Source organism: Mustela putorius, unplaced genomic scaffold (assembly GCF_011764305.1).
Source record: "Mustela putorius furo isolate JIRA1106 unplaced genomic scaffold, ASM1176430v1.1 tig00000224_pilon_pilon_pilon, whole genome shotgun sequence".
Classification (NCBI taxonomy): Eukaryota; Metazoa; Chordata; class Mammalia; order Carnivora; family Mustelidae; genus Mustela; species Mustela putorius.
Genome location: NW_025421321.1, coordinates 14,862,718 through 14,875,465, shown reverse-complemented (window position 1 = coordinate 14,875,465; position 12,748 = coordinate 14,862,718). Strand labels below are relative to the sequence as shown.

The 12,748-nt window shown below is 37.5% G+C and overlaps 1 protein-coding gene across 2 annotated transcripts in view; it reads left to right on the top strand.

Moving 5' to 3' along the window:
* Positions 1 to 12,748, top strand: part of PLEKHH2 (pleckstrin homology, MyTH4 and FERM domain containing H2) — a 126,028-nt gene that overhangs the window by 40,166 nt on the left and 73,114 nt on the right. For both annotated transcript variants that reach the window (XM_045077745.1, XM_045077746.1), the window contains exons 4-7: positions 5,073 to 5,222; positions 6,640 to 6,723; positions 7,350 to 7,431; positions 11,113 to 11,298. In XM_045077745.1, coding sequence (XP_044933680.1) covers positions 5,073 to 5,222; positions 6,640 to 6,723; positions 7,350 to 7,431; positions 11,113 to 11,298 — 502 coding nt within the window. The remainder of the gene's footprint in view (positions 1 to 5,072; positions 5,223 to 6,639; positions 6,724 to 7,349; positions 7,432 to 11,112; positions 11,299 to 12,748) is intronic.

Genomic DNA, 12,748 nt, shown 5'->3' with positions numbered 1-12,748 from the left:
AGAGAAATCTTGGTGATCATTATGCTGTAGTACATTTTTATTGTAGTGGTTCAGAGTTTGGAAAGCAGTATGTGCACATTAATCCCGAATTACTTATGAGTATTCCTGTGAGATAGAAAAACTGCATATTGCACATGTGGGAGATACTGATAAACAGGATTCATTCTTTATCTGATTAGGTGTATATTACAATCTATTACACTGATTTATGCTAACCAGGGCCACCTGGGTGGCTTAGTCAGTTAAGCAGCTGCCTTTGGCTCAGGTCATGGTCCCAGGGTCCTGGAATCAAGTCCTGCATCAGGCTTCTTGCTCAGCCGGGAGCCTGCTTCTCCCTCTACGGGCTACTCCCCCTGGTTGTGTGCATGCTCTCTTGCTCTCTCTCTCTGGCAAATAAATAAATAAAATCTTTGATTTATGCTAACCAAAAGGGAGTACAATAATTTCCCCTATAGAAATTTGTGTTTTCATTCTGTCCTTCTGTTTTCAATCCCTTGCCTGTGTTGGGTGCAGACTTGGTAAGATTTTAAAGTTCTCTCTGACCATTCTAATATGTGGACTAATCTGCCTCCTGTGAAGTTGGTTCTTAGATTCCAAGTCACTTGTGGTTCTTAATAAGTGACAACTACTCAGTCATGCTATTATCCAGGACCTTGTAATGATTTACTTCATTACAGGGAAACCTACTTTATCCAGTGCTACTCCTTTTCTTCTCCAGTAAGAATTGTTCCAGTCTTACTACATAAATTCTGGAGCACTATTTGCAAAATAATTGTGTTTAAGATGCGAAAGAATAATTACTTAATTTGCAGTAAATTTTAAGTAACTGGTAAATGGTCTGGAATTCAAAATAGCCTTATAATTCCTTTCTTCCTTCTATTTTGGAATGATCAGGTATTTTTATCATGCCATTGCAACACATATAGGGAAAAAGAAACTTTCAAACCACCCCCCCCCCGAAAATATAGTCACATCTTAATTACCTGTAGTGGGGTAGGTAGGGATGGGGTTAGAAAAGGGAAGAGTATGGGCAGGAAAATTGGAAACAGCATTGGGAGTTGTGTCAGTCCCCAAGACTGACCTCAAGGTTTGATGATTCCCCAGAAGAACTCACAGAACTCAGAAAAGCTGTTATACTCACGGTTATGTTTTATTACAGTGAAAGCTTACAGATTAAAATCAGCAAAGGAAAAATGCACATAGAGCAGAGTCCAGGAGAAACCAGATGTGAGCTTCCAGTTGTCCTCTCTCACTGGAGTTACACAGGGATGCACTTAATTCTCCCATCAGCGATATGTGACAACATACAAAGTATCGCTGACTAGGGAAATTCATCTGAGCCTTGGTGTCCAGAATTTTTATTGGCAGGGGGTGGGGCTGGTAGTGTCAGTCTTGTAGGCATGGAGTGCATGTGTGATTGACCTTAGCTATTCAGTTTCCAACCTTGCACAGGTCAAAATGATACAGTGTGGTCCAGGACCCGTGAATGGGGAAAAGAAGAGGCTTTCACCATAAATTACACTATTGGCATAAACTATCGGGTGTGGCCCAATTTCTCAAGTGTATAGAGTCTTATCAGGCAAGATATTACAAGGGCACAGAAGTTATTTTTTTTCCAGGAGCTAGGCAAATGCCAGTTCTTTTTCTGGAATGTGCAGGGTTCCAGCACCCCCAAGTCTGCTGAGTTAATCCTTTACTACAAAATAGCTTAGGGAGCTCAGAAGCAATAAAGGTTTTGGGGAAATGGCTGAGATACATGGGTGCAACCAGAGGCTCTCCTAGAAGAAAAGGAAAAAGGTAGCCTAAAAGTGCAAAGCATTCTTCCCCAAAGAAGATCCATATAATTGCAAGTTTCTTTCATGAGCAATTTGAATTCATAGGTGTTTGTTATTGGTCAGTCTCTGAGTAGTTGAAATTCTTATATGGTTCAGACCATATAAGACCTGGAGAAAGAACTGGGCTGTTTTCTGTGTACTTGAAGTGAGATATTTTAAAAGGCTCCTTGGTGTTTCTGTAGGCCCTTTTCTTTTCTGTAGACATATTATTCGTGTGAATTACAAAGGAAGGCTGGTGGATCCTGTGGAACTTGGTCCTAACAGGAGCACTTGGCAAGTAGATTGCCTGTAAATATTTTGTGAGCTCTCTCCCTAAGAGATTTTGCTGTTCTTGCCTGTATTTTTTTTGCCCGGGAAGGTTTTGTTTAGCTAAAAGTAATGGTCAAATTAAACAGTCATACATAGCAAAAATGCATCCAAGGAGCTCTGACTGTAGCTTCCAGTCATAAAAGGAGAATACCTTTTAAATGGAACACATTTTTCAGGGGATAAGAGTACTCCCAAATCAGGGGCTCCAGGCTGGGTCAGTCAGTTGAGCGTCTGCCTTTGGCTCTGGTCAGGATCAAGCTCGCTGTCAGGCTCCCTGCTCTGCACAGAGTCTGTCTCTCTCTCCCTTTGCCTTCCTCCCCCCATGCTCTCTGTCTTACTCTCTCTCAAATAAATACATAAAATCTTAAAAAAAAAAAAAAAAGGGAGTACTCCCAAATCATAGTTTTCTAGAACTGTAGACCTTTCCTAGCAATAATAGGACAATTTTATGTGGTAGTCCAGTGTTTGTAGGGTGGCTTGCTCTGACTTAATAAAAGGAGATTATAGATGTAGATCTGGTAATATTTATTTATATTCTTATTCAGTTTTTTTTTTTTTTTAGGTTTACAGGGCAGAAATATTTCTTCCCTTCTAAGTTCTTTGGCTTGTCTAATAATTAAATTGGCATAAACTAGATTAATAGGAGAAAAACAAGTTTAATTTCATACACACGGGAGCTCCATAAAAATAAGGGACTCAAAGAAGTGACCATAGCAGGCAAATTTTATACCATTTAGACAAAAAAACAGTACATTTGTGAAGAGTTGACAAGACAAAGGGGCTTGGGCTTAGGGTAGTAAATTAGTGAAGAAATAACAAGGTTTGTTTACACAGCCTTTTCAGCCCTAAATTCCCTGTCTCTGATGATAAGGGTGTCTTCTTCCCTCCTGGTACAGGAGGAGGATTTATTTCTAGTTTTCAGGGGGACAAAAGAGGGTCGGGGTGTTCTTACACCAGCTGTTTCTTAGGTAACTTGAATTCAGAATAATCAATATGCCAAAGTGGCGTATTTGGGGCTGGCACATTCTGCTCCCCTACAGGCCTGTCATCTATTACTCTGTCCCCGAAGAACTAGCATTGTGAACTTGGTCTCTGCCCTTCTTTCTCTGCTTCCACACTATAGAATGTCCTGTGTAGAACTGACTGAACCATCTTAAGAATGATCCTTGGTATTTATTGTTCAGCTTTCTGTCCTCCTCTGACTGTTTTTCATGGTAGCATTTCTGATGTAGACCTTTGTCCTTGACTTCTTGGTCTGCCATTCCTGCAGAAAACCTGCTATATTATGTTAAAAAATATAAATCTTAAGATAACTTAAAATTATCGCTTGGGTAGTGGAATGCAGGATTTTTCTCCAACTTTTAAAATCTACTTTTATTTTTATTGTTTTCAGACATCTGGGTGGTATTTAAGTAGGACACTTTGGCATCGGAGTTGAGTTTACATTTCTCTGGTGAATCCACAGATGACACCTTGTATTCACAGTTAAAAAAACAGAATCAAACTAACCTTAACACCCTCCTTCCAGAAACCCTCATTTGTCAAGTATTTTTGAACTCTAAGTCGATTCATCATGATTTTTCAGAGGTGTTTTTAACAGTTTAAGATGTTTCATTGTAATTTTCAATAATTTCTCAAATGCTTTTGCATATTTTTCTTCTTTGCCCCCTACAATCTAAAACATTACAAAAACTACATTCTTGCCTGTTTGGAGTATATGGAGTAGAAGTCTTAATATACAGTGCCCAGTACTTTCTTTCTTACTGTCATTAACATCTCACACATTCCTTCATATGCCCAAATGTGTTTTGCAAAAGATTCAAGCAGAGCCAGTGTATCTTAGGTATTAGAGCGTCACACAACCCCAGGTCACACACCAGTATCTTTTTATCTTGTTCTACGTTTTCCTACTGCCTTTACCTCCTTGTATGGCATACTGTATGATTTTTACATCTTATATTTGTGATCTGTCTTACCCACTAGAATGTAATTTCTATGCGGACAGAGATTTTGGGTCCATTTTATTCACTGATGTCTTCCCAGGGCCTGGCACTTGGCAACTATTCACTGTGTTTGTTAAATGAATGAATCTATAAACCCTCACTGAACATACTCCCTTACCTACATCTTGATTCTCATAGTTTTTTATTTTTTATATTCCATCATTTGGGTCTTTAAAGCTTTTTTGTTTTCCTTTTCCTTTCCATTGTGTGTGTTTGTTTTTCACCCAAGTTCAATTTTTTTTTTTCCCCAAAATGTGCTATTACACCTGGTCATCCAATCTGATCTTTTCTCACTACTCACTTCTTTACTTTATATTCCTTCTTCCTTTAAAATATGAAAAAATGAGGGCTGCAAACTTTCTGATTCTATACTAACATGGAATATTTCACATATTATCATTGTTCTAGTAAATATGTGCATTACATTATAGCAAAATTCTGACAATCTCTTCTGTGCCCTTATGTACCTCAAAGGTAAACACCACTTGGCAAAATAGTCTCCAGACCTTATAATTGTTAAATACATTAGTCTTCTGACTTTATAAGTGTTAAATTATTAAAACATGCTATACATAAAATCTTTAAAAAAAAAAAAAGGGCGCCTGGGTAGCTCAGTGGGTTAAGACTCTGCCTTCAGCTCAGGTCATGATCTCAGGGTCCTGGGATCGAGTCCCACATCGGGCTCTCTGCTCAGCAGGGGGCCTGCTTCCCTTCCTCTCTATCTGCCTGCTTCTGTCTACTTGTGTTCTCTGTCTGTCAAATAAATAAATAAAATATTTTAAAAAAACACAACATGCTATACAATATTTTGTTTTTATGATGATACCTTTGAGGAATGTATTTAACATTAAAGTAAAATGCTAAGTTTAATACTGTGATAAATTAATTACATGCATAATATTAATTTTCTAACCTCTGAATTCAGGTACAAGTTATGGAAGAGAAATTAAAAGCAGCTAATATTCAAACCAGTGAATCAGAAACAAGGCTGTATAAAAAGTGTCAAGATCTGGAGACCCTAATACAAGAAAAAGATGACATCATTCAAAACCTGGAACTGCAGCTTGAAGAACAGGTTAGGAAGAACTGGATCATCACAGTCTAAATACATGCATTTATTTATGCATAATCACAAAGATTAAAGAGGGGGCCCACACTTCTAAATTTGGGTCAGAAATCTCACTATTTGGTCAGTTCCTGGAGTCTAAGCACATTTACTGGTGAAAGGTACAAATAAAATGGTATTCTCTTTAAGTCTGGGTGATTCCAAAGCCATATCTAACACTTTTTGGATGCAACCGTGCTCCTTAACTTTCAGACTTTTCAGAGTATGATGTAGTTTTCAGCTTCAAAACATTTGGTTGTCAGCAGGCATTTCTCTCTGTAAAATTTTTGAGATAGATCTTTGCTTTAGATTTTTAGGGTGTTGGAAATACTTATGGAACATTGTGTTTTAAAAGTACGTTTGATGTGAACCCTTCTGTTAAAAATGTATACACTGTCTTTAAACCACTTAGTTTTTAGTTTATTTTAAAATTTTCTTAGGAATATTTATTTATTTATTTAGGGGAAAAATTGCATTAAGGTCATTTGCTTAAATCATCATTTAGCATCACATGGGGCGCCTGGGTGGCTCAGTGGGTTGGGGCCTCTGCCTTCAGCTAGGGTCATGATCCCAGAGGTCCTGGGGTCGAGCCCTGCATCGGGCTCTCTGCTCGGCGGGAAGCCTGCTTCCTCCTCTCTCTCTGCCTACTTGTGATCTCTGTCTCTCCAATAAATAAATTTTTAAAAAATCATCATTTAGCATCACTTAAGGATGACCACTATGAAATTAATAAATCTGCTAAATTGTTTTTTATCTTCAGAATATTTTTTTCCATTACTCTGGGAATTCGTATTTCTTTAGGTCAGTGGTTTCCAACTTTTCACCACCCCCAGCGATTTATATGACAGTCACATTCTCCTAGTTTTGTGAACATAACCAGGTTTCAAGGTTGGTAAATGTGAGCTACAGTTTTTTATTTCATTTTTGCTGAATTTTAAAAAACTTGCATGTAAAAATAAAATAAAATAAAATATATGAGAAATAAAAACTTGTATTTGAGGGGAAAACAAACCATGTTCCAGAAGAGATTCTGATTCTCTTCTCCCTAACCTGGTTGACCCCTCTCCTACAGTTATAAACCCTAGATCATTTCCAGAAATCATTTATTTTGTTGATAAATTCAGTGCTTGGATTTCAGTATAAGATCTTTCTGAGAAAGAGAATTTAACAGTTATTCAAACTAGTAATATTTTCATATGCTTTATGGTTTATTATTATGTCTGTTGGACGATGGTTCTCATTTTTTTTACTCTATTTGATGATTTGAAGGTAGGTGTATTAACTTGGAAATGAGTTTTAAGTGGATTGGTCCTTTATATTTATGATGTAATGTTTCCAGACCAGTGAGCCTATGTTTGAACTAAATGCACTGCTAATGTTATTTCAGAAACAAATAAGGATACAAGAAGCTAAAATAATAGAAGAGAAAGCAGCTAAGATCAAAGAATGGGTAACACTTAAATTAAATGAGGTATTTATTCCTATATTTTGCCTTTTCTTTATCTTTTACTTAATTTGAATAGATAAATCATCAGAGTATCTGATCATTTGGAATGAAACAAAATTCTGATCAGTTGGTGGTGCCGCTGTCTTTTGGTAAATGTGAGATAGGCAGCTTTCATTCTTATGTCCAATGTATTTCTGAAATTAAAAATATTGATAGACTCCTAGTAAACAGTGTAAGTAGCCTCATTCTAGGTAGTTGATTTTAGTTCTAATTAGCTAATTTCAAATAATTATAGAACATATGTATATATCACAAAATTAATGTGTTCAGTATCTTGAGAAGTACACATTGGTTTATATGGCAGATTAAATGCTGAAATAGTTTGATTTAAAACAATTTTACAGTGGGAAAGGCATGAAAATGCCCTGGGGTTAAAATATTTGAACTCTCAGTTCTGGAAAAAATAAATATCAGAGCCCTAATTACCTAGGTTGATAATTATGCTGATAAATTCATCTGCTATTTGGTCATCATTTCTTTTGTATTTTGCTTACATGTAATTAGGTATTAACATTTTAAAATATTATGATTTGCTAGTACATTTTAGAAGTATTATTCCTGTATAAAAGGATACCATTATGTCCTTTCAGCTGGAATTAGAAAATCAGAATCTTCGTTTGATCAACCAAAACCAAACTGAAGAGATAAGAACATTACAGTCAAAACTACAAGGTATGAGTATTTTGACTAAGATAGCTTAGTTGTGTTTATTAGGCTATACAGAATTTTAGTGTTGAACATTTGAAATATGCCTAGCACAACCAAGGAGCTGAATTTTTACATTTTATTAATTTGAATAGATTTTAATTTAAAGAGCCACATGTCTATATTAGCACAGCTAGACAATTTTGTAAATAACCCAAAGGGGGTTAATACTAATTTGAATGTTTAATTTCAGGTATGTTTGCTTTAAAAAAATCAGTTATTTTCTATTTTCACTTGTGTTGTGGTGATCAATAGTGAGTGAAATTCTTACAGCCTGAATATTTTCATCAGAATTTTATAATATGAATAATAAACTCTTTGCATTTTCCATGCTTAGGGTTACTTTCTTTTAGCATGAAAGCCTAAAGATGGGTGGTAGAGTTAGAGATAGATATTTACTTATTATAATTGCTATGATGAGCACCAGTCAAGTACACATTGAGCTGAGGACAAGGTGAATCCGCAGGGTTATTAGATCCTGGCCTACCACAGTGGTTTTCAACCTTATTTAGCAACAGAACTCCTTTTAAAACAGTACCAAAAAAACCCAAAAAACAAAAACAAAAAACCCCAAACAGTATTTTTTTTTTCTGTAGAATCTCAAGAGATAAAACAGGTGAAAGCAGTGTTGGTTGATGGGCCCAGAGTTCTGCAGACTCAGCTTTACCCATACCTCTTCTTATATCCATTGTGACATTTCCACAAATGGAGTTCACAGAATGCATTGGGAAAATGCTGGCACAGTAGCAAAAGCATGGACTTTGAAGTCAACCTTAATGCCCATGATTTAATAACTGTTATATTGCTGGATTTTTTTTTCTTTTACATCAGTAAAATGGTAATGGTACTAGTGCCTTCCTGGTTTCATGGGTATTTGTTGATTTTATAAAACGTGTGAAACCATTTTGTCTACTGCATGTTCATACTTATTGCGGTCGTTTTGTTAAAGAAAAAGCTCCTGTTTTCCTTTTCTCTCAATACCTCTGACACCGGACATGTGTGAGTTGTTTTTCTGTTTTTTTGTTTAATTTATTCGACAGACAGAAATCACAAATAGGCAGAGAGGCAGGCGGGGGTGGGGAGAGGCTCCCTGCTGAGCAGAGATTCCCAAAGTGGGGCTCAATCCCAGGACCCTGAGATCATGACCTGAGCTGAAGGCAGAGGCTTAACCCACTGAGCCACCCAGGTGCCCCTGTGTATGAGTTTTTCCACACAAAGCAATTCTCCAATTCCCAGAGGATACCGACTCGCTGTCCTTCAAACCCAATTCTGACATTATCTACTTAAAGTTAGCATCAGATCCCACAGGTTACAGGTTTGATCCCACAAAACTACCCCCCCACACCACTTCATACATCACTTCGAACACAATTGTAAATATCAGTTCTCAACCCTGCTTCTGGCCCACTGGCTATAAATCAAAGGTTCCCATGACCCTCCCCAGGTTTGATATTTTGCTACAGCCGCTCACAGAACTCAGGCAAACAGTTTACTTACTAGATTGCTGGTTTATTACAAAAAACAAAACTCAGGAACAGCCACGATGAATGAGATGCAGAGGGTGTGAGGTATGGAGAAGGGGCACAGAGCTTCCATGTTCTCTTCAAGCACACCACCCTCCCAGTACCTCCACGCATTCACCAACCTGGAAGTCCATTCTTTTGGGTTTTTATGGAGACTTCATTATGTAGGCTTGACTGACTAAAATCATTGGCCATTGGTGGTTAAGTCAGTTTTCAACCCTCCCCTCCCCTGAGGTCAGAGGTAGGGAGTCATAGAGGTTGAGGCCGAAAGTTCCAGTCTTCTAATCACATAGTTGGTTCCCCTGGCAACCAGCTCCCATCCTGGGGCTGTCTAGTGGCTTTCCAAAAATCACCTCATCAACATAAGCTCAGATGTGGTTGAAAGGGTTTGTTATGAATACAAAAGATAACTTTTATTGCTCTTACCACTTGGGAAATTCCAAAGGTTTTAGAAGCCCAGAACCATGGATGAAGACCAGCATAGTTCTTATATCACACACTTCCTCCAACGATATGATGGGAAGTTGGTGTCCATGTGGTTGATCTAGAATTCCATGTTCACCTATAAAACCATTGACATGGATTGAATGTACTAAGCCTAGCTCTGAAAAGGCTGTTATTTTATCTGATATTCTTAGCTTGCAATTCTAGTCTTCATTGGCAGTCTGTTGGGTCTTGTAGACGAAGGGGTGTGAATCCTAGGAGCCTCGACTTAGACTGGAGAAGAATAGATACAATTAAGTAGATATAATATAGTACCTTAAAAATGTATGTGCATGTCTGTGGTTATTAAAATACTGTGGATTGGTTCTGTGAGACATATTCAACATGAAAATAATAAAAGATATACCTAAAGGAATACACTATAAAAGATATTTTTCTTTTTTTCAATTTTTTTAAAAAGATATTTTTCTTATGCTCCAGTCAGTTCTCAGCTGCTATTTAATTTACCCCTTTGGTGTTCTTCCAGAGTTAATTAAAAATTTAATTTTGGGGGGAATCTTTTCTTACTGTCACTAGGATCTCTATGCTTTTAAAGATTTTATTTATTTATTTTAGGAAGAGAAAGAGAGTGGGGGCAGGCGAAAGAAGAGGGAGGCAAGAATCTTAAGAAGATTGCTTTTTTTTAAGGGTTTATTTATTTATGCGACACAGAGAGATCACAAGTGCGCAGAGAGGCAGGCAGAGAGAGAGAGAAAGAGAAGCAGACTCCCTGCTGAGCAGAGAGCCCGATGTGGGGCTTGATCCCAGGACCCTGAGATCATGACCTGAGCTGAAGACAGAGGCTTAACCCACTGAGCCACCCAGGTGCCCCTTAAGCAGATTCCTTAAGTCTGCCTGATGTGGGGCTCAATCCCAGGACTCAGATCATGACTGAGCCACAATAAGAGTTGGACACTTACCGACTGCACCACCCGGGCGCCCCTCTCCATGCTTTTAATCTTGCAAGCAGGGAGGTTATAACTTCTAGAAGATGGATTAACTCGTGATTAATTACTCCTCGAGCTATCTAAATTCTCTATCTAGAAACTGTCCCCTCCCCCCTTTTTTCCTCTAAAGAAGTGATGAGGACCCTCCATATTGTGGTCATCATAGATCAAGCCCCTACATCTGCTCTTTTGGGAAAAGCGAACTGGAAACTAAGATAGCAAAAGTTAGTACAATGGCCATGTGATATTTGCCCCAACTGATGATCTGAATTTCTTTGGTTGTCCTGGCAACGACGACCTCAGTCCCTCTTCCCTCACCATTAGTAGCATTACTGCCCAATCAAATTTTACCAGTTTTTGACTGCTATTTACCAGTACCATGATTTTGCAAGATGCTATAACCCTCTCCTTGTCTACAGTCTGTTTTTTTGTTTGTGGTTTTGTTTCTGTTTAAGAACTACTTTTAAAGGGATTAGAGTTTCTCCCTACAGTTAAAAAACGTTTAGAACATTCAAAATGTAAAAATAGATTTAAACATTAGCATGTGATACTAGACATTGAGGGGTCTATGTTACTAGACTAGGCTTTTTTCTGGTATAAGGAGTGATTTGTCCAGACTTTTAAATGCTTTGGTTCTGTGTTTAATAAACTGTCATAAAAAATTCAGATCTTGATTTTGATTAATGATCTTGCAGAAGTTCAAGGGAAGAAGTCATCTACTCTCTCTACACCAAAGCTTTCAGAAGGCCAGCGCCTAAGCAGTTTGACCTTTGGGTGCTTTTTATCCCGAGCAAGGAGTCCTCCTCAAGTAGTAAAATCTGAGGAAATGAGCAAGATATCATTTAAAGAGCCCGAGTTCACAGAGGGAAAAGACGTAGAAGGTATTTATGGACTAGAGAAATTTACTTTGACTTTTTTTTTAAAAAAGGAAAAATAATTTGCTAGGATTCATCCAAATATAACTTAAATTTCCTTGTGTTTTTTTTTTTTCTTGACAAGTTGATGTTGTATGAAAATATTTTTAAAGAGCAATCCAGCCTTTAATTTGTATACCTAGTTATCTTGTGTGGGGTTTTTTTTGGAGTCTTTGACAAAGATGCATAGAAGAGACTGATTTTCCCCTCTTGATGCTTTCTCCTGCTGTAGGTAGCAGTGATATTTAAAATTAAAAAGCTCACTGTTGTACCTACAAGGTACTTGTTTTAACTGAGTTTCACATTAGAACTATGAACTTTCTATTATTTACTTAAAATATTTAAAAATTACCTGATATTAAATATGAAGTTAAATATGGCATAGCAAACTTATAAAGAAAAAGAACATCAGGGGACAATTTAGTAAGTGCTTTGATTTTCCCTTACCCATTTTGCTTCAAAGAGAAAAATATTTGCTTTGATTTTTGCCTTTTCCGTTTTGCTTCAAAGAGGAAAATATTTGCATAGATGTTTAAGTCCTGGACCTGTGTGCAGGTTTCTACCCTTCTTTTATTTGTAAAGCCCCTTTAAAATTTTGCTCTGTTGTGCCGCTGCTGGCTTTGCCACCTGTAGTGTGACTTTGCCCAAATATTTTAGAAAGCCTTGAATGTGCATCGTCTGTGTTTTCAGTTCCCGCTTCCTTCCTCCAAAGGAGAAAAAATATAGCCCTAAAAGCCGGCTCTGTACTTGGTCATGAAATCCTGACAACAACATAATGTTTTTCCAAGCAGAATTGTCCTTTGCTACTTGCTTTTATGCTGTTGCCTGCAATTTATTTTTCTTTTCTGAGCAGTCATGTTAATTTTCCTTCCACTTTCAAATAGTCAGTTGAGTATTGCTTGGTATACCTGAGGTTGGCTGGCCTGAAGCTCTTGCCCACTTGCAAATTTAACAATTTGCTTTATATCAAATCATCAAGTTTGGGGTGCCTGGGTGGCTCAGTGGGTTGAGCCTCTGCCTTGGCCACAGGTCATGATCCCAGGGTCCTGGGATCAAGCCCTGCATTGGGCTCTCTGCTCAGCAGGGAGCCTGCTCCCCCCGCACTCTCTCTCTGCCTGCCTCTCTGCCTACTTATGATCTCTGTCAAATAAATAAATAAAATCTTTTAAAAAAATCATCAAGTTTATTTGTTCAGCCTCTAGTTCCTTGTTATGAAAGTCATGTCTATGTTTTAAAAGTTTCTCTTGTGCTCTTTATAAATTGTACAAATGTTTAGTTTGGTGTTTATGAAGCCAGTGGTTCCTTCTGTTAATTATATTCAAAACAAAAATAAGCCACGTCGAAAGACATTGTTAAACAGCATTATTCTTGTTATAAAAACACATTTGGAGTTATGAATAAACCCAAAGTAGAGCCA